Here is a 23,216-nt window from a genome sequence, read left to right as displayed (position 1 = left end):
TGTTCATCAGAGTTTGGAAAATACAGTATAGAAGTTATTAGACCAGAGACTGTTTGACAATGTCATATGAAAGCCAGCTGCGTATACTAGTATGTTGAGTCAGATAGCCAAGTCTCCGGGCTAAAGATGTACCCATCATTCAGTTGGTATATTTGTGACAGACATACAGAGTATATTGGTTTATGTTCTGTAACGAAACTGTTCAACATTCTTGCAATTTGTCGGACACAAATAAAGTGAACAGCGGAGTGTTTCACAGTATTTATATACATATATTATATTAAACATGTTAGGCGTACAACACGCGATGTGCATCACACAATCCTTGCCTTGTAGATTATGACATTTCAGAAAAGTTTAAACGTGACTGAACATTTACTTTGTTTATCATAGAACCAAATCCCCTTATCCAAATAATAATATCTTTAATCTTGTAATTACTACTGTATCAGTTACTCTGCTAATTTACCTTGCATATTAACATTGCAGATCATCTACATATGCTGTTTTTTTCTTGTATTTTTGCTACATCTGGATGCAAGTTTTAGAAAATTTGCACCAATATTGGGCCGGGCGCCTCCCGCATCTGCCAAAGACAGCCGAAGATGGAAGGACACAACATATCTTAGAACTATCCAAGAATGTTTCTGTCGAACAATTTATCAAGTGCAACTCTCTAGTGCATATACAATTGATCAGAATAACTACTTTATATATATATAGTCATGAAATAAAATTTATCGTGTATACTTATTTTGTAAGCTCATGTATACCATCATAGCTTGAACACAAGTACAGTTTTCAAAATGGAAAGCTCATAGTAAGGTTAAGATCTTCTTGACTTGAATTATTCATGCTTGCACCCTTAGGAACATAACACAAAATATAACATCTACAACCCACCAGAGCATCTGCTTGAATGAAGCGAGCCAAGGAAACACTTCGTGCAAAGACAAACTTAGGTAAAAACAACAACTTGAATACAAATGATACAAAAACAATACTGGATGCCTGTGATTTAGGTTCACTCGAATTCAGACTTGACGCATTTATCGGTTTGTTTATATGTGCAACAGTACAGTTGGACTTGATCATTATAATGTGTAGGTTCTATAAGTAAACAAATTTATGGGATTCCCATGTGGTGTTTATACTTTGATAAGTTATGGAAACTAATTACACTGTATGTCTTTTCATGAAACCTGCTTACCACATGTAAGCAAATGCACCAGTGTTGTTCACTGTTCTATAGTCTCGGACCCAGACTCTTGCCCCTGGGGGCTCTGCCTACAAAACCTCCAGTCCCCAAGTGAGAGTCTGGGTAACCGAGACTACAGGTTCTACTGAGCAGTTTGCTTTCTAAAGTTTGATAAGGATAACGAAAAATCACATTTTTAGACTAATATGCATCAGCTCAGATAACAAAACATCTTGTCTTCAATATCATTTTCCATCTAGCAGACAACTATGAACAGCCCATCATACTTCTTTTTTTACAAATGCACCAAAAAATTTTCAGTTTTAACTTTACATTTTAAAGAAAATTGTCTAATTTTAATATGAAAAAGTAAAGTCTAACTGAAATCCATCCACACAAACGTTTTAAAGATAAATATTATTGGAAATATTAGGAGCTGAAATTGATTTTCCATTCATTTGCTATGGCATTGGATAACAAGTATGTTGTTCAAAGAGACTTTGTTCACTTAAGGGATGATTGCACAATGTCACACAAGCTCAATAGGCGAACTTCCTTCATGGGGGGGGGGGGGGGTTCTGGAGTCAATGCGATTGCTGATCTTCATTTTCGCACTTCTAATTTCGACAGAAAACTTTCACTCCTTCAATGATAACAGCTTCTGTATTTACTACTGAGATGTTGATAAAAATTTACTTCTAATGTGATATACATGTATGGTGCTGGGTTTCTGGTAATATTCTAATGTGTTTACAACCATGTTTTTCCATTGCATCGATTGTAGCGGTGTGACCGCTACAGTATCATACTTTACATCATATACAAACGTTTGATACCACACTTGTGAACATTCATTTAGGGGGAGGGTTTGACCTAAACGAATGATGTTTGTTTGTTGAGCCTGTGCAACATTGTGCAATCTTCCCTAAAAGAACCCTTATATTACAATATGAACAGCTAAAAAGTTTCATTACAAATTTCATAATAAATATTAGAATACACTTGACAAATCATACATTACCACATATTGCAATTGCTCTGAAAATCTAATCTCTACCACAAAGTGCTCAACAATCAGTGGCAGCTGTTACAAGTCTCTTATTGATTGAATAGATTACACAACTACATTTTCTTATCATAATCACTAATATTACAGAGGAAAGGTATATTTTTTTCTAAAATTTTGTAACAAATCAAAAGGTACACTGTGAAAAGCCTTACTATAGTGTCCACATTCAATATCATAGACATTACAATTATTAAAATCCATAACTATAACACAACCTATGTCATGAAAGACTGTATGGTACCCCTTTTTCCAAAATAAATATAGGATAAAATTCAAGCATTTTAAAATGATGTCATACATTCTATGTAATTTTAGCATTTGTTGACTAATAAAATTGTGTGTTATTTAATTGAAGAAAGACTAAGCACCATGAATGCAAGAAATACTTTTTATGTGTACATTGAGGATATGGTCTGACTGTAAGTACTGGTAGTAACAGATCTAGATAGAAATTCATCTGCAATATATTCTGATGACTGTGCCCTCTGATGAATGGCAATATTTTGTGTTGTAGATCAGCAAGGTTTTTTTTATTGTGAAGCACCACATACATGTACATGTACTATGAATAAGGGAAAGGGGAACACCAAATTTTGGTGCATCACTGTCAAATGTTGTGTGTCTCTGATGTGTCAAATTAGCTTAGAGACCATGCTGATACGAAATTTAATGTGATTAATCTTACATTTGTCAACAATGACTTATACAGCTTCATTAGGTTGTGTAAAGACACTGATTCATTTAGTTGGCATTTTGGAGCCAACATATCACATGTTATGCGATAATGTAACATGTACCGGTATATGCTGAAAAATATTTATACCCAAATGTGATCATATGTCACTCATTCTTCTGGTTGACCAACTTCCTTGAAAAACTGACAACGTAATGATTTGAGGTATGCCTTGAGACCATCTTCATCTAGTCTAGAATTCCTGGCAACCTGTATCAACCTAGAAGCTAATTTATACACTGCTCTCTCATTCCTTAGCTTTGCACTTTCTTCATTCCCTACCTATATACAAAATAAAAGATTTTAACAAAAAATACACTTTTTTTTTTTTTACTATTTATATATAAATTAATATTGTAAAATGTTACAGACCAAAACTAGTCCCTCCAATATATATTTAGATGTGCTATTATCATTTTTTTTACGAAATGAAAAAACAGGGTTTAGAAGATCAAGTTCTTTAGAATTTTATTTTTACTATAAATCCTTTATTTTCATTTTTTTAAACATGTATGATTGACATAACATGATTCACAACTTACTAATCAGGAGGAATTTCGTATACTTGTTATATACACTAATTTAGTAAACATTGGACATTATGGTGGTCCATGTTTATAGCAGTACGTACAACACTGAGGGCACTCTCATTTGAATCAATGCAGTATGCTTGTTATATCCTTACTTGTTGTCATTTGGATTTAGTTATTATTCTACTATTTTAGCATGTAGCGAGAGATACACATGTAACATACAAAGATGGGTTATCGTCGTATAAGCATTGATCAAGGTTCTATTATTATTATTCATCATGGCAGCTCACCCAAACTTTGCTTGATGTAGGTTTGCAGGAAAGTTGTATTTTTGCTAATTTCCATTCTGAAATATGATTTGATCACAAAATCAGTATGCAAGTGTTTAAAGATACTATAAACCACTAGCATAACTAATAAACCTAGTACAAAATTGTTTGTATCAGATATCCTAGAAGAATTGAATGGTAAAACTTACATGTTGTAGTTCTGTTAGTGATATAGCCAGCTCTTTGGCCTTCTCTGTCACAGACTGTGGTAAGGTTGATGTTTTGGCCAGCTGTATACCTGGATAAGAGAAAGCAAAGAATCATTGAATGATTGACCTTAAAAAGGAAGGGATACAGTAAGTGAAAACAAAGATGTCTGATTTAAAAGAAAAGGATAACTTGTGAATTCACGTTTTACAAAAAAACATGAGTGTTAAAGAAGATAAAATGCATTGAATTCATTCACTTTGACTTATTAGTATGGAGTTGGCATCAATCCAAACTCAGTCACACTATTCGATACTATTCGATACTAATCAGAGACATAGTACAGTAGACATGTTTGGTGTGCGTATGAATAATACTGAGAAATTCATTGGTGACAATCAAAGTAGTATATTCTAAGAATACATCAGTAACTATATGCTCTATCAAACTTGGTCTGAATCGACAGACAGTTCTTATTCATTCACCACCATGTTTTTAAAGTTAGCAATGAGTGTGTGTGTGTGTGGGGGGGGGGGGGGGGCCACAGGCATCCCGAATTGGAGTTAAGTCTGTTTCAGTGCACCCTTTAGCTATCACATGGGTACATGTCACATTATCATGCTCAAACCCACTATGTTAACTCACCATAGTGTTTGGCTTCAGTGGACCCCTTAGCTATCACATGGGTATATGTTACATTATCCTGTGTACATCCTGTATTGCGGCTATGTTGAACCTCCATACAGTAACTGGAATAAATCCACATATCAAATAATTCATAGCACTACAATATTCTGCAACCACCATATTCATGTTTTAACACTTTCCTTTAATTTTTTCCAGCATTTCAATGTAGGGGTCTAACATTTATGGGGAGTTTTCATATATTCTTGTATCTTAATATTTACTTCACACAAAAACAATGATGATAAACCATAAACCATGTATAACTATAAACCATGTGACCTAGATAGATTTAAAGAACGCTTGAAAAGTGTTGGTTTTTTAACTTGTAACTTTAGAATTTGCATTTTTAATTTGTCAGCAGCTTGATCAGAAAAAAGTAAAAGAAATAGTTAAAGAAGTATCAAAAAGTAAAAGTTGATACATTTGCATATTTCAATGTGTCTACAATCGATGTCACAAAGTAACAGTATTATTACAAATAGTTTCAGTTTAATATTACTCACAATTTTCTATATTTAAGGGGATCAATGTATAACGTTGTAAGTTGGGTGGTTAACCAAGGGAGGGTTGCAAGGAAAAGTTAAAGTACTAACAAAAAGTAACTCACCACTTACTTTGAGTTTGGTTGATTGAAAGAAAGTTTACAAAAACGTGACAGTATTCTCAAAAACTGAGTTATTACTTAAAGTAATACTTTTCTACAATTGGGTAAAACGAATTTCAGTTTCAATGCTAGAATGACAGAAATGGGTTCAAAATGTGACAGTATTTTCTCAACTAACTGATAAGTTACTACTGCAGAATATTTTTCTACAATTGAGTAGAATTTTTTTTTTCAGTTGGTTGAAAAATCAGAGTGGCACTTTTTTGAACGCATTTCTTTTAATTAACCAAACTCCTCAGTGTTGTGAAAAGTATATTGTGATTAGACTATACTTACTTTTCTGCATTTGGGTATAACTCTGCTAGTTGTGTTAACTGAAGGAAATGAGTTGCAAAGAAAGTTACAGCTTTTAGTGATAGTAAGTGTTCACACACAGCAAAACATATACTCAGACCTTCTTCATTGCTTGTACCTGAAAAACATTTAAAGTATTTATATATAAGCAATTATTAAATCAGTTGTTGAAAAACTATATATAAATCATATTACAAATAAATCGCTTTGGATTAAACCTATTCTTGTGATGGAAATGATTCTTTCTGTATTCTGCCAACTCTGCTGCTTGTGGAGACATACATGTATATAAACCAAGTTCAATATGGGAATACAATACCATCCTCATTCCTACATCATGTATATGAGCTGAATCAGAATGGTTTCATGTTTGTGTAAAAACACACACATCTTGAAACTGACCAACACCTAAAAGAGATCACCTGAAACCCTCCTGACTTGTGGCACCTATAGAAGATCTCCTGAATTGGTTAACACATAGAGTGCTGTGACTCCTTCTGTAGCATTTACAGTCCTTTACGTACATTTACCGCCCTACTCAAGGTGGGAGCTACAAGCATCTGAAGTAGTGCTGAAGTTTAAATGGAACTTTATCTGATGATTGATCTATGAATTTTCTTAAGTGTTCCATTCTTCTGTGATTGCATGGTCACTGAAAGCATGCAGATTTGACATTATTCTATTTTCCTGGTCATCATAGAAATTAAAATCTTACCTCTAGCCAGTTCATCTATGACTATCAATGATGAACCAGTAGCATTTTGTACAATGTAGTTCATCTCTCTCATCTAAAATACAAAAATGATCAGACTGGTGGAACAGGTGAAGAAACAATCATTTCGACATGATTAAAACAGTTACACTAACCTTTAGAGGCCCAATGTGGGTTTTGTGGACCAAGCTTGTGAGGGGGAAGAAAAAGACTTTGGAAGAACCTGTAATCAGTACTCCCAACATCTGCAAACCCACATCTGAGCTGTAAAGGTTTTATCACATACCCAATGAAAAAATGCATTCTATCTATGCTTTTACATATCCTGCCCAGACACCTTGTCCACGAAAAGGCACAATTTGTTCTATTACATTATATGACCCTGACTTCTTTTTTCACTTTCTTAATATAAAAACTACATCCATCATTAACTTCTTGAAAATCAGACACACAAATATGGTTTTCTTATCATAGTATTAAAATTAAATGCTCTATTATAGGTGAGTAGACCGTTATGGTCATAATATGGGTGTACTAACTGTAGATCTTGAAGATCACATATCTGTCTCCAGCTGTTAGCTAGTTGTATTTCATACTGCCTTGGTTCACAAAAGTAAGGTCAAGTTTACAAAGACTAGCATCACAAAGCCAATGGTTTAATGGTTAGAGAGACGGGCTCACAATGTAAGTAGCTGGTTCAGGCCGTGTTGCTGCCATTTGTCTTTGAATGACTAAAATCTTTGGGCAAGATTTGAAACACCAGTGTCCAAGTCAACCCAGTTGTATAAATGGAGACCTGGTAGGAGTGGTTGCTTTGTGAAGGATGTAATCTCCTATGCTCTTAAAGAGCCTGTAATGGATTGTGCATTCACCTAACAGAAATAAAGTTACATGTATCTAGGGATATTGTGCCAATATAGGTATATGCCAGAAGTACTCAAATGTAGTGCCATAATTAATGATCATGACATTCATTGTGGCAGACACTTTACAAATGTGTCCATCATCAATTATCATTTTAATCATCAATTTTTTATCAGATACAGTGAAACATGCAGTCTCCAGGAATATATGAGAACACTGCTGAAGAAGACTCGTTGTACTTACTTCAACCATGAATGTGGATGCATTTGATTCAATATCATCATCAAATCCTATGCGAGTGAAAAGCTGACGAATGACACGAAATGCTGCATATACAGCTGGTACATATGATCCAAGCTGAGCCATGATCTGCAGTAAAGCTACTTGCTTGAGATAAGTTGATTTACCACTCTGAAAATATGAAGTTTGTACAGTATTTGATTTCAATTTTGAAAGGTTATTTTGATTGAATAGCCAAACTGAAAGAATTGTCCTCGTGTACACTTCTTTAATCACTTGTTAGAAATGTGTTTACCTAAATGGCTACTATATATTAAACTGGAGTGCCAATAACATTTTTAAAGTCTAGAATAGCCCTATTGAGTGGAGAACCAAATTCTGATATTTTGAAATGTTGGTATACTTGTGATTGATTCTGGCTATATGTGTTATTGTAAGTTACATACATATTAATGAGATAATTTGCATAAAAATTAGACATGCTCTACATAATGAGTTCATTGGTATGACATAATATTAAGTGGTTATTGAAATTTGAAATACAATATGGCATAAACCTAACATTTTGAGAGGCTTTATTTTGGTACATTTCCCTACACTTGCTAAATGTCAAGTTACAATGCTAAAATGATTATTACTGATTCAGATAGGATTGTTTTCTTGTAGGGCTGACTCCATTTTCACTGAAAACAAAGATTAATCATTCAATTTATCTTCATACATTGAAACAACCTCTTATAGTCATTCAACGAGTTCATTTCACTTACCATATTTGGTCCCGTTATTATAATAAAATTACTATCTTCTGAGGCATACTGAGAAGATATAGAAAAATAAGTGGAATTTAGAATGACGAAATGATTCTAAACTATTATTTCTGGACTCTGGTCATTTTAGGGCTGTAATATCCAAACAAAAACATTACAGACACTCTTTTTTTCAAAATAAGTAACAATTGGGTAATTGAAACAGACATGATACCTCTCATTTCAGTCTCATGAGTTATTTGAGAGATATTGCTGCTGGACTTAGAACACTTACATTTTGTTTATTCATTAGACTATACTTTATCATTTGTGTAATATCTATAACAGTCATAAAATTTAATGTCTTTTTCAGCCAGTTGTACTTACCGTATTATTTGGAACTGGTGGCTCAAGTGATATTTTTTCTAATATTGGATGTCTGCCTTGCTTGATGGCTAAAGTGTCGGTGAATTCTGGTTTAACTGTGACAATGGAATATAAGAAGAGACAACACATCTAGTATTCTCTCATTTAATTACCTTCCTGCTTAACTTTATCTTATACAAATGAAATATCTACTCACAGAGTAAGAAAATTTCTTGGCAGTGAATTCTAAATTTTTGCCAATGTCTAGTCAGCATTGTCAGAGGTATACTACAATTGGTTTCACTTCCAAGAAATTTTTGACTTATTTGTTTATCTTACTTCACCACTATTAGCTTTGATTTTACAAGTTGTATAGAAAGAAAATTTCTTAAAATTGATTCTTAGTAATGAAATTATATCTGTTTGACTGTCTGTCATTTGGGAACTTGAACTCCAATGACAATGTCAAAAAAATGTTCAACTCACCATACTCTCCAAGTGTACATGCATGAGCAAATGATACCAACATATCAGTAACAGCCACACACTCTGTTAACTTGTACAGACAACCAATGTGGTCTCTCAGTTCATTCATCAACTCTGTTACAACTCTGTTAAAATATCAAAAATACAATGTAACCTCTTAATAATGAACTCTATTATCATGAATATTCTGTTATAACAAACACAATTTCACTTTCCCAAAGTTATATTTCCAGGTGATTACATGATTTACTATAACAAATTAAACATTTCATTATTACAAACTTTTTCATGTCTCCAAATGAGTTAAGCATAGGCAAAAAGTACATATTGACAAGCTTTGAAATTTGATGACGTTTGAGGTGACCATACATAGTTTCAAATTTTTTAGGATGCTTTAATTAATCTACTAATCAACTTTTTAAAATAATCAAGTTGTTCATTGTACAATTGTCATGCTGGATTTTAAGTTAGCAAGAGATACAATATTTTGCCTGATTAAAGTAGAGAATTTTATATGAAATCAGGATTATCATGTTCCTTTTGCATGGGTGTGATAACAACAACTAAAACCATGTAAAATTATCATTACCTCATCATTAATCTTCCTTTCTAATACACATTGTGATTGATGAATTAATTACGTAATGAAATTATTCTAGCAAGTATTCTAAAGGAATCTGAATCGCAATGTCCAGTATTCTACGAGGGCCTATTATTCTTTTTATCATGAAAACAGTTAATTGAAAACATATTCACTTTAAAATAAGTTTTAAAAAAATAGCAAACTTGATAGAAAATGTTCTACCCTATACTTACATGTTGGTCATAAGATAGATCTCGTTCAGGGACTCATTGATACGATCTGTGAAAAAAATAACTTGATTAAAGTCTATTTAATACAGATGACATGTTTAAATACATAATATTGACTATGTCAAAGTAACAATACATGTACTCTACCTCATCAATGTGTTGAGTGGAAGAATTCATGATAATTGTATCAGGCTGTGTAATTGGATAATTGAGTTGGTCATCAGACATAAATTTTGAAATCTATATGCTGTACTAGCCTTTATCCTTCCAGAACATAATTCAATGAACACATTACAACTTGTATGCAGAGAAACTAGCCTAGTGATTTCCATTGAAAAATAGATATTAAAGAAATACATCAACTATAATATTACATGTTGATGCAACTTTCTGAGCAGTGATAACATTGTGCATGTTATTTCTAGGCAGTGTGCCCTCTAAGCCAATTTGACGCACACAATTTCAAGTGACGCACCAAAATTTGGTGTTCCCCTATCTCTTACTATGTCGTGACCCATAGGAAATGCCAGTTTTAATAATTTTGACTCAAACAACAAATTTTGGCTATCATTAGAGGGTACACTGTTTCTGGGAATGCATACTAATGACACAACTGCTGCATAAGAACTATCATCATTAAAATAAATGGATTCAGTAACTCACCATTCATTTTGATCTGTAATGAGAAAAGTGAAAAGAAAAATAAAGGAGACTTTTATCAATTACACAGATTACAACCATTCACATACACAAGACATAATAACATCATAAACATGGTTGTGCTTTTGATTTTTCTTTTCTCCATTTTCCCACATAATATGTTTCTGATAATAAAACATACTACAAATTAAATCCTTTTTTATAATATTACCGATTTCAAAAATAAGCATGTCTTCGAAGTGCATCATTCTTTTACTGAGTACACATTCAAGTTGGCATGGGAGTGAAGTGAAGGTAATTTTCTATAATCGAAGACAAATATGCTTTTCTTACCAAATCAGCAGTTGTAAAATTGAGAGTGCTCTTAACTCTGGTGACCTTGACAAACTCAGTTGGTAAATCAGCGACTGAAATTATATTATCTCTACCAGAATACATCTGAATAAAGAAACCACGAGTACTGTTGTAGCCGATCTTTAGAGGCAAGTTGTACTTCTCACTTAGTTGTTTGACCATCTCTGTCATAGAAAATAACATGGAATGAGGAGGATATCAAATATATCATGTATCAAAATTTGAAAATAAAAAATAAAGTTTTGTTTTCGATGGACAATAATTTTTGTGAAGCTGATTAACTTTTCAGATTTATAGATACAAACATATACTTTTAATTTTAAAGAAAAAATCAGAATCTAATACATCAACGAAAATTTAAAGAATAAGCGTTGAAACTGCTTCATTTTTTTGATTGTCAGGTAAATTTTGAACAACCTGCAGTTACCAAGATAACATATGTATTCACCCAGTAGAGATGATGGAAATGCTTACATTGTCAAAATGATTAAACACATAAACATTTAGACAGTAAATGTGAGATAGTATGTCTAGGCTAGTGCTCTCACTCAACAAAATATTGTAAGAGAAACAAGTCCTTTTGTGATATCTTAGCACTCTCTGCTAGTCTAAAATGTTATCATAACCATTCCATTTAAAGCAAAATTGGTATTTAATAACATTAGTCTCAAATCAGTAACCAGACTCGCAATGATCTTTTCCTGATCAACAACCAACAAATTGTCTCAGCCCTCTTCTGAAAGAATTCTAGTGAGAGCACTGTAAGCTGTCCGCATGGACTACTGGTGTTGCCCATGTTATACTAGATGTTCTGTCAGATATTCTTAATAGCATAAAACTCTACATTACCTGCTATGTCATCTACTATTTCTGTATATGTACGCCTGGCTACATCCAATAAACCTACAAAATCAATGTTTAGAAGTAACCATTACTGATGTATTTGCTAAAAAGGACAATTTATCACACCTGTTTTTCTGAAAAGTGACTCTCCCTGTTCAAGTGAAGAAATGATAATGCACTGAAAAGATGTTATTATTTTTTTCACTGAGTTGAGAAGTTCAACACTAAAGGAATGAAAATCAAACAGAGGAAGATCATTTTTTAATATGACTACGTAATCATTGGAAAATTAGACTTCCTCACGCCAACAGGATTTCTCAAAGTTTGTTTCCAATAAAACTAGTCTTTGTAACATCTGTAGGGTGAATGCGAGTGTATGGACTGAACATGCAAACCTTCAGCATTTTCTTATAACTTATTTCTTATATATAATTACCATTGATATTTGGTTTTACAGCAAAGCACTTCTGAGTCCTCATATTAAGAGCTCCTTTCTGGTATCTGGTATCAGCATGGACTACAGCCTGTAATCTTTCCAGCATCAGTGAAAACTTTGTATCCCCTAAACACTAAAATGCAAAATAATGAAATATGTTGTCAGTCTGGCATCAAATTAAGATAACAATGTTACATAATTTAGTACTGGTATGAAATTAAAATATCAGGTTCACATATATAACTAATTTACACATTGCTTCCTGGAGAGTAAAAGTAGAAACTCTGAAAGTACGAACTTATGTATGTTTAATTTAGATAGGAGATTCTTTTCCTAGAAGCTTCACTTACTTTGTGATAAGCTTTGAAGAGTTTATTAGTGGAGTCTTGGAGAGCTGCCTGTAATGGTTCTACTAATTCCAGTGTAAATTTTAGATAAATAACAATTATACTGATACTGTTCACTTACTGTGTGTTAATACAGGTAATTCTACTGATAACTTTCACTTACTGTGTGATAAGCTTTGAAGAGTTGATTGGTAGAGTCTTGGAGAGCTGCCTGTAGTGGTTCTACTAATTCCAGTGTATGTTTTAGATAGATAATACAGGTAATTCTACTGTCTGCTGTCTTGATGGTTTCATGTTTTGGAATTTGTACACATAGTGATAACAGGTGATCCACATCAAGAAATCTACTTAACACTGGATAAAAAACACTTATAAATCAAACTTTAACATAATTTAAATTAGCAGTTTCTGCTTCTACTGTTGTGTGCAATGGTTGTAAACTATTGTTACAATAATAATTTTTCCAAGTCTATCCAACAGAAGATTTATCAGCATGAGGGGAACATCGCCTTTACCAGCAAAGTGCAATTCTTGCACTTTCTTATCAATCCTTATCAGCTCATTACTATAACTAAGTGTTTGCTTTTTGTAATTACATCTGATAAGCCTGAGTCGTTGCTAGTACAGGTGCTAGGTCAAGACTAAAATGCTGTCGACCGAATGTGTGCAAGTACTATAGTGAGTGTGTTACTCCACCACAATGCACAACTGGCTTGGGTGAAAGGTCATGATCCGATCGCGATCATAACATTAGGATACATCGTGCACCGTACATTGACGATGTTACATGTGGTATATGGACATCAGATATGGGAATTTGGGTTATCCGTAGTTTGGTTTTACCGAGGCATTTCCGACATGGTTGAAAACTGTCTCTCTAGAAAAGTAGGAATATTAACTACACACGGACAGGAGTCACATCCTTTATGTTCTACAAACTGTGTTATTTATTTTGCCAATAGCCATTGTTCATTCTCTCTCAAAAACTATATTATTTGATGAAAGTATTTGACAACTAAATTATCTGAAACAAACATATCAAAACTGTTTGCTTCTCTCATCCCGAAGTTCAGTTTCTGTTCAAATACTTCTGTGAAGCTTCACTTGATACAATGAATTCTTTACTTACATCACAAATTCTTATTGGGATAACTAAATTCACTTTGTGTTTATCCTTGTTGATATTATTAACACTGACAATTTGTCATTGATAGCTTACCCGATTGGAGATTGTAAAACATTTCTTCGTTTTCTGTCAATTCAGTAACACAGTCTTGTCGTAAGGTGATTGTTTCAAGATCTGAATATTGAAGTGCATGAAATGGATAAAACCAACTTGGGTTTATTACATCACTATAAAACTGTTTACAATCTATAAGTCTATTTGCAGTGTTGTAGGTATAACAATCAATTAAACTGATAATAACTGTTAACACATTGGTCTAGGAGTTTCCAGTGACTGATATGTTGACTTGGTTACTTCCTTAAGAGCTCATTATTTCATTTGTAAATATTTAAAAATGAACATTCCTCATGAGAAGGAACTCTACTTCTGAGGTGAAAGAGCTGTTCTGTATTGTACAATTTCACCATTACTCTAAACCTCTAAGAACCTGCAACCTAATGAGTGCATAATTTGGTTCAAAAGCAATAGTTTTGATAGAAACAAGGTATGAACAATGTAATGAAAGAAAGATATCTAATACAAGATTTACAAAATAATGTTGAAATGTGAACACTTACCACATGGTGGTTGTAGGATGTTAGAACGCAACATTCGAGCTGTGAACAGAAAAAAATGTCATCTTGGATTAAACCATAACCCCTGCATGCCCCTATGCAAAATCCCTTTCGTGTAGGGTCTATTATTCTATGATTAAACTAACATGTCAGCATAACTGTGAACCCCACATATTTGTGAAAATGACACCATACATAAAGTAAACATAATGTTGTCTACTTGATAATAAATTTGTCCACATATCATATACTGCATACCTAAGGTAAAGAACCTGTCAAAGCTTTATCTACATTATCTTACCTCCAACAGGTGTCTTGGTATAGTTCATGACTCCATACAAAGTATGTTCACTTTTCACATCACCAGCATTACGAATTAACTCCAGATTACTTGCTGTAGCCATGTCTATTTGGGAATAAAATTGAAAGAATGAATCAGTAAATTTTATAATGAACATAACAGATTACAATAATCTCAGTACAACTGTTGGATACATTCAAATACAAATGACAGAAAAGTTCAGATTATGTGCAAGTTTCTCTTTTTTTATAGATGCTAGACCTGAAACAATGCATAGAAAATTGTCTACAGATTCCTATATAACAAACAAAATGGCAACAGCTCTAGGGAGGCCCTTGTTTGACATCCAAGTGCCTTTCTCCTGTTTACAGTATGCCCTACCTACCATGGAAAACGTGGCTAACCATAAACAGTAATGTGCACGTGGCGACAGTAATGTACATTTTATTACGTTTTCACTTTTAAAGTAACTTCCATATATTAAACTGTTTGCTATTCATTACCTTTTGATATTGCATAGCACGTCTTTCCAAACCAAAACTTGCATACCAGCAGTTCAACAAATCAGAATGTTACCTTACAATTAGTCTAGCTGCGAGAGCTTCGGCTTTCTTCTGATACAATATATAAGGGTGGAACACTAGTGACCTTAGGTCACCTTCACAGTGAGCAGAATAGTCCAAGAGATCTAGCAGCAAGATTACTTTACAATGAGAGTTTACAAAATCTAACTGTAACTTTTATAATTATCGGTACTTACCTATCATCATAGTCTGTTCACTGCCTTTAAATACTACTTTTAATGAGTTTGGTGCATACACTATGTTTTGGATATACTCTACATACTTAAGTAAGGCTGCAGTTGTAGCTAGACAGTAATACCTGGTGATAAAACAAATGTATTAAATATGTCTACTAGAACAGTTTATGGCACAGAGAGAGAGAGAGAGAGAGAGAGAGAGAGAGAGAGAGAGAGAGAGAGAGAGAGAGAGAGAGAGAGAGAGAGAGAGAGAGAGAGAGAGAGAGAGAGAGAGAGAGAGAGAGAGAGAGAGAGAGAGAGAGAGAGAGAGAGAGAGAGAGAGAGAGAGAATAGTACTTAAGAGAAATAAGTGCTCTACCCTGGTGAGCTAACATGTCAACTTTTAGATTCCGTGCATTTCCCTTTCTTTGTGGCAGAAGTCTACTCATTATTAAAGCTATCCTTTAAGGTTTTATATAAATAAACATTCAATCACTGATTACGGCAAGTCCCAAAATTTCTCTGGCATGATACATTGACATGTTATTGCAATTACTGTTGCAACTGTATGCACCCAAGGGAGTTGAGCAAATAAAGGGCTGTTGTGCCCAAAGTGGGAAAGTGCTATATAAAAACCAACATTATTTTTACTATACTGTGACTTACTTTGAACTGACTTCCATTTCTACTGTTTTATACTCTGGCACACAAAGATGTTTGATATACTGCAAACCTGAAATTGTATACTGATTACATTTGTAACAAAAAGATTGGTATTTATGTTTCATGCAAATGCAACGTTTATTTCTCAAAATAACAGGTAAGGGTGTAGCACATCAAAGTTATATAAAGTCATGTGAAGCACAAAGTAATTCTTTATTATCAGGATTAGTTTCTTGTAAGTCTATGTAATTCCAATCTACAAATGGGGTATCAGCCTTTAAAAGGTTAACATCAAACAATATCTCATTTCTCACTCTATCATCACTGATTGCTTTTTGTGAAATTTTGTGTGCATTTCATAAAGAAACCTTGTGTCCACTTCATAAATAATTCGGCCCCTGTGGAATAGCAGGTCTTTCAATCATCTCATAATCTGGTAATACCATTGATGCCTTTTCATACATGATAAATGAAAGCTTTCCAATAAATAGTCTAGACTTGGCATCCACTTCCACACTTGAAATCTTGAAAACAACTGCACTAAAAGGATATAGGGGTCTTTCTGGTTATGGCTTATGTAGAGTTGTAGTTGCAGAAGGGATGAAACAGTGAAATACAAACATAGTTACCTTTTGTTTCATTGAAGTATTTTCTTTGAACTGTGGACATATTGGTATTCTGGAATTGGTCTGATATCAGTTTGAATAGTTTTGTCATGTTTCCACTCTCACAAGCAGTATTTGGCATCAAAATCTAGACAACATAAAATCCAATATGAATCAATAATTTGAACAAAAACCTACCTACTTTCATTTGGAATTGGATTCTTCCTCTTAAATCTTATGAGTTTAAAATAGTTTCTTGTGAGTGTAGTCTATGTTGTCTTCTAGTCTTTGCACTGAGTCTATTTTTAATATTATTTTGTTATTATTTGGGCTTGTTTCCAAATTTACAAAATAATAATATAACACAAATATATATCATTTTTCCAGGAATTTACCAAAGTCTGTTATTGGGTACATGATCCTATCACACAATTTGCTACAACTATACCTTTCTTGTAGTATCACTTTTAAGGAAGTCAAATCTGATTAATAATGAAATTAAAAAAAAGTAATAATCTTACCTCTAAAGGCTCTAGAATTTGTAATTTGGTCATAACCCTAACATAGGCTTGGCTATCTGAAAACTTTAGGTAAGGACAATATGGTTAGTGAGTTGAAAATGAAAACACAAGAAGCATAGCAAAAATTAGCTAGCAAGATGGAAATCACAGTTACTTTTTGCCAAAATTTGCATGGTTATTAGAAATCTAGAAATCTATATATATGCAAAAAAAATTTAAAATGTGTTAAATCATTGACAGAAAACATACTGACCTAACAAAATGTATTTGCATGCCAATCAAAAATTTTTTTCTTGCTCAAATGGTTGGATCATCTGATTAGACATCCGTCAGTCAGTCGGTCAGTCAGCCAGCAAGCCAACCAACCAACCAACCAACCAACCAACCAAACCAAATGGGATTCATAAATAATAGCACTTGATTGCTAAATGTAGACAAGTCAAGTTCAGTGTTACTCAAGTAGATATGTCAAACTCTGTAGCTAATACTCCCGGAACTTGCCAACCTTATCACAGCTGTTTGATGTCGAGCCATATTGAATTCCAGATGATTTTTGATGATTATGAATAGCAACTGGATACTAAGAATAAGATATTCCAACTTAGCAAGACTATTGGTTTTGCACTTGTAGTGTTCCCGTGTCTGAACAAATAAGTGTCATCTATTTACCTGTGAAACAATGAGTTCTGGTTTCTTTAGATCTATACTAGCCATGCCAATTTCTCCCTTAGCCTGGCCACGCCCTTCAACAATTGCTGTAAGAAAAAAACAAACATGTTCAGTGTGCAAATAATCACATTTTATGTAGAAATAGTAGCATAGGATAGAAATTGCTGGAGAAACAAGCTTTTTTCTCAGTAATAATACCAGCCACACAGTGATTTTGCTGTGATTGGGATTCCAGTAAGCGTGGAAAATCAGGTAAAAGTTGCTGGCTATGACTTTAATACACTGTCCCATAATTTTATATGGAAACCAGAGTACAAGAAGTGATTGGGGTGGGAAACCTGGACATGCTACAGATTTCCATATCTTGTACCATAATTAATGGTGGCAGAAACTTGACCAGCAAAATACCAGAGGAACTCAGCACATCAGAAAAGATAACATCTTTGTGGCCAATGCAAACTCAAACTTAACACAACAATAAGAACACAGTTGCAAAGCTGATTTTTACAGTGTTTTAGACTAAGGAGTTAGAAAATGGTGCTAGAATTAGACCTGCTATTTAACACCAACATTTACTGTCATGTATTATAAGTTGTCTAGTATTACGTATATGCATGTGGTCAAAGACAACTGAAAATGACATGAACTGTATCTCACCAACAATAACAGATTGCTGCATTTGTGCTGGTGTAGCAGATGTGGTCAATGATGAAGTACCAGGTCTTCTGAGTGACGATGGTGTCTTGGTGTGTCCACTTGTTACAGCTGGTGTTTGGCTCAGACTGTGAATATATCTAGGAGTCCTGCTAGAACTTAGACCTGGAGTTCGACTACTGCTAGTTAGGAGACCAGGTGTCCTTATACTACGAGTCAGTAAACCAGATGTTCGACTAGAACTAGTTGGTTTTCTACTGGTGCTTGTTATCATTCCTGGTGTTCGACTGCAGCTAGCAACAGCAGCTGGTGTTCGGGTGATATGAGATGCTGAATAGGGCATTCTTCTGGCATTGCCTACTGCCCCAGGTGTTCTGAAAGTACCATCTATAGGTCCAGGTGTTCTGAATGTACTAGACATAGCACCAGGTGTTCTGAAGGTGCCTGTCATAGTACCAGGTGTTCTAAATGTACTAACCCCAGGTGCTCCGCTTTGAATATTTGGTGTTTGACTGATGTTGAGCATTGCACCTTGTGTCTCGTTGGTACTGCTGAATCCAGTTAGTGTTCTACTCATGGTTTCCATTGGTGTTTGGATAGCGCCAAGTTTTGCACCAAATGTACTGTTTGTACATGTATTCATAGCTGGTGTTTTACTCTCATTCAATACAAGGTTTAGCATCTTAGTTGAACTGAGGTTTGCTGTCTCAGTTGTGCTTCCCTCAAGCATACCAAACCTACAACAACATGCAAAAATTAAATTGTCTGAGAAATAACAAAATATGACATTTTTGCCCACATGCAAAGATTGCAGCCACCTGTATATATGATAGTAATAGCGTGTAGCTTTTTTAAATGAATCAAAGTTGATTCAAATGTTGATATCATGTTTTAGTCTATCTCTCACACAAGAATGACAACATTCATTCATTCATTACAGCTAGTTCAGTATACATAATTTTTGACTCAAAATACTGTTGACAGCTAAATCTATACTTACTGACTTGCAAGAAGATCAGGATGAAATCCTGAAACTGGGTTTTCATTTTCATCAATGGACATATTCATGTCTTCAGGAATATCTAATAAACCAAGATCTGATGAGAGTAAAAGTATGAATGAAAGTTACATGATATCAGGGGTATATGAGTTGTAATTATGAGTTTACATTTTCACAAATAAATTAAGTTGTTTTGTTCCTCGGGTATACCTAAACCCAAGATCTGGTGACAAGGACAGTAAAGGTATGGGCAGTTTTAGTTGGAATATTTAATCTTTGGATCAAATATCTATTCTGAAATGGAACATGTATGCTCATGAAGAAATACTATCAACAAAAATACATCACAAGAAGATTTCGAGAATGAAGCGTTGACCAGAATTCAAAACATTTCAAAGCAACATGCAAATGCAGACAGTTCAAAGGTGAGCATGGTCCTGACTTCAAGTCACAATAACGTTAGAGCAAACAAGGTTAACTGAACTTTTTTAAGTCTTTACAAGTTAATCTTTACTAGTGTAAAGTACATACATAGCAAAAGAGTCACTGTAACAAAATATTGTTATTAAAATATCAAGTTTACGTCATTTTTTACCAACTGCAGAGAAAATTCATAATCAATGTATACTTTGCAATAGTCACTCCCTCTGAGATATATAGTACTAAGTGTATGTCTGAAGTAGAAACATATTGAAAAGAATACCTACTATAACGTGGTTGTCTTGTTTCAGCCATAGTTATACTAACTAGTGATAATTGAATTGAAGTCAGTCAGTCAGTCAAGCTCTTAAGATTGCTGTGGAAAGAAATTAGCATCTGTGAGAAAAATACTTGTACAGTATGAACAAGCACATCACTGATGAGAATATAGTGTACAGTATGAGTTAGTTAGCTCCTTGAGTTCTTCCTTCAATGACCTTGAACCTTTGATTGTACTTGACTAAATTTACGGGCCAGTCATTTTTCAATTGGAAAGGCAGGGGTGTATATTTGGTAGACGTGGTCATGTTGGTAATCATGTTGGGGAAGGGGGGGGGGGGGGGGGGGGGGGGGTAATTATGGCAAAGAGTACTTGAAGAGCGTGGTTATGGAATTCATTCACCACTCAGGATATTGTCCCATGTTGGTGCCTTGAAATAACTCCTGAGCATTTAACTGTAATTTGTCAAAATGTCCTACTCCGCAATGTGAATGCCACTCCTGTATCCTTACCTTCCCGAGTTTATACAAACACATCGTCACGTAGATAGACTATTGTATTGAAACTATACCATAAGTGTCTGTATGTAATGTATTATATTAAAAAATACCGACACCCCCCCCCCCCCCCCCCCCTTCTCACCACAGGCCTCTGTTTCAAAATGACCAGCCCTAGCGCCGACGGTTAGTATGTCGTGTACACGTACTGAGAAAAAACTAAATACACGCTATCAGTTTTCTTCAAACACATTTGATTAATTTGTTGAAGGAAAAGTCACCGAGATGTTAAGATCACTCACCGATTTAATTTTAACACTCGACATTCATTTTTCGGCGGGCACAAATTGGCACTTCGGTCGTCTGCTGCACGCCTGCCTTCGCGACCATTTGTAGATAACGGTACGACACACCAATCTTTTTTTTCCGTTCTCGGTGTCTCTAACACATGCTAAGAACCACTCAGAACGAACTAGAAAATAAGACCTTGCCAGATTTAGGACACAGTGTTCAAACAAGCCAGAGTTATATTCAGGTATCGATATCGGAGTCAACATCACAAAATGGTCTTCGACTGCAAAAATACGTTTGTCGTCGTTGAGGGCGCTATCATTCCTTGACATGAAGACGCAATGCGCATATGCGCGAGTGCATGTGTACAGAGTTGGTAATAAAATTTGCACTCTTTACAAATGAAAAAATATATTGTTACCTGTATTGTAAAATTAGACGTTATTTATTCTATGGCGATAAAGAAAAGTCAGAGTCACAGCTTTCACTCTAGGTGGGGGCATCAAAAGTCTAATAATAGTAATATACACATGATAAAGTGGAGTCTAGTGGAGTTTGGTCAGTGAAATCGATTGTGACAACATTTTGTGTTTACTTACATACAGTATAGGGAGGCAGACTGCAAATATTGTCAATATATGTGTTGTTATATAGACAATAAAAACTAAAAGTTCCAATACATGCTATAGGTTATGATCAACTGCCTTCAGTTTTTCTTTCATACTTCTTGATACTTCTTTCTCCACCGTCATCCTGCCTGTGTATGTAGGAGCACTCCTAGCTCCTCCGATATAGGCCGAGCGCGGATACCTCTCTGCCAACCCAAGGGCGCCCTCAACGGCCATACTTATCATTTATATGACTTTGTTTGGGTTTATTTTCATTTCTCTGTAGTTTTATATTTCTTATTATAACCTTTAGTTATTCCTCCAAGATTTATTGCAAGTTAAAAAGTACCTCAAAATGTTATGGGCTTCAATAAATATTCATAAATATCCAGATCAAGAATTGAATCGCCACCAAAATTTCAAAATCTAATAAATATTGTTTCTGATCTCAGAGGTGTTTCAAAAACGTTTCGCAAATCTTAGGATGTCCTGCTAACAAACAAACAAACAAACAAACAAACAAGGGTGAGAACATTACCTCCTTCCAACTCTTGTTGGTAAGCAGGCAATAACAACAACAACAATACTACAAGTAAATTCATGCATATATACATGCAAAGTTTTATTAGCTTAGCTGGCAAATTATAACAATGTCTCAGTATCCCATTTCTTTTTGTCTTTGTTAAAAAAGCACTTAGTAAAATTTTGACATCAAATTGAAACTATATTTACATGTAATAGTCAACTAAAACAAGATACGCTGACATGTGAATCAGGTATGTGACAGTACTTGAAGTTTGGTAAATATGGTAAAACAAACTGTTATAAATTAATGTGATTCTGAATCTGAGAAAAATAAGAATGCCCACTGTTGAGCTACTGTTTGTTAGCGTAAGAACAACAATGTAAATTGTGTGTCTGACTTTAATGAATAAAAAGTTAGGCTGATTTCATCTTAGCTGTATTTCTTTATGTTGCGGGACGAAAACAATTTTTTCTTCTTCATAATTTGCATTGTGTGAGCTCTCTGAGATACAGTAACACGAATCTGACTTTGAAGAGTCTTGCTCAGTGTACATTGTGGTGTGAGGCATTGTGGAAAACAAACAAAAAGCTTCACACTTCTTTAACCCTTGCCCAGACGATACTGAGGTAACTGTTTCATGAGATGTTAAACTCCTGACTTTGTTTGCTCCCAATAATACCTCATCCCACTGGTCTCTTCAAGGCCAATTTTAAATTTCCCTTTTAACAGTGATCACACAATGTAGGATTGGTGAAAATGACATTTTTTGGTACCCTAGGGGACGATCGCATAATGTCACATAAGCAAACTTCATTTGTGTGGGGGGGGGGGGGGGCAGAGTCTGGCATCAATGCAATTGCTGAACTTTATTCTGGCACTTTTAAGCAAATTTCAACAGAAAACTTTCACTCCTTCAATGATTACAGCTAAATTTGTACTTATTACTGAGATGTTAAGTTGACAAAACTTTACTTCTAATGCGAGATATGGTGCTGGGTTTCTGGTAGTATTTGTTTACAATCAGGTTTTTACATTACATTGATCGTATACATAGTGGTATGACCGCTACAGTTTACATCACAGTTTACATCACAGTTTACATCAATTCATATATAAACATTTGCATTTGTGAACATTCATTTCGGGGGAGGGAGGAGGGGGTTTTGACCTAAACAAACGAT

The 23,216-nt window shown here is 34.4% G+C and overlaps 1 protein-coding gene across 1 annotated transcript; it reads right to left on the bottom strand.

The window, feature by feature from the left end:
- Nucleotides 1–3,111: 3,111 nt before the first annotated feature.
- Nucleotides 3,112–19,475, bottom strand: LOC144436951 (mutS protein homolog 4-like). The gene is made up of 25 exons (XM_078125818.1): nucleotides 19,414–19,475; nucleotides 18,417–19,150; nucleotides 17,760–17,845; nucleotides 17,091–17,153; nucleotides 16,594–16,717; nucleotides 15,968–16,034; nucleotides 15,323–15,444; nucleotides 14,563–14,667; nucleotides 14,265–14,303; nucleotides 13,741–13,821; nucleotides 12,685–12,875; nucleotides 12,175–12,307; nucleotides 11,745–11,798; nucleotides 10,875–11,059; nucleotides 10,545–10,557; nucleotides 9,885–9,930; nucleotides 9,069–9,193; nucleotides 8,604–8,698; nucleotides 8,238–8,285; nucleotides 7,474–7,641; nucleotides 6,370–6,442; nucleotides 5,637–5,772; nucleotides 4,655–4,758; nucleotides 4,008–4,100; nucleotides 3,112–3,278 (listed from the first exon to the last, which is right to left on the bottom strand). Exons 1-25 carry the CDS (start codon nucleotides 19,473–19,475, stop codon nucleotides 3,112–3,114), a joined length of 3,114 nt encoding a protein of 1,037 aa, XP_077981944.1.
- Nucleotides 19,476–23,216: the final 3,741 nt, after the last annotated feature.

The sequence above is a fragment of the Glandiceps talaboti genome, chromosome 6 (assembly GCF_964340395.1).
Source record: "Glandiceps talaboti chromosome 6, keGlaTala1.1, whole genome shotgun sequence".
NCBI classification, from domain to species: domain Eukaryota; kingdom Metazoa; phylum Hemichordata; class Enteropneusta; family Spengelidae; genus Glandiceps; species Glandiceps talaboti.
Note: the sequence above shows the minus strand (reverse complement) of the source record. Positions and strands in the feature narration are given on the sequence as shown.

Coding starts and splice junctions, on each gene's coding strand:
- LOC144436951 (XM_078125818.1), bottom strand. CDS start 19,475: ATGTCCATTGATGAAAATGAAAACCCAGTTTCAGGATTTCATCCTGAT. Junction 16,035..16,593: donor ATACTTCAATGAAACAAAAG/GTAACTATGTTT, acceptor ATACAATTTCAG/GTTTGCAGTATATCAAACAT. Junction 12,876..13,740: donor GTTTTACAATCTCCAATCGG/GTAAGCTATCAA, acceptor TTTTTTATCCAG/TGTTAAGTAGATTTCTTGAT.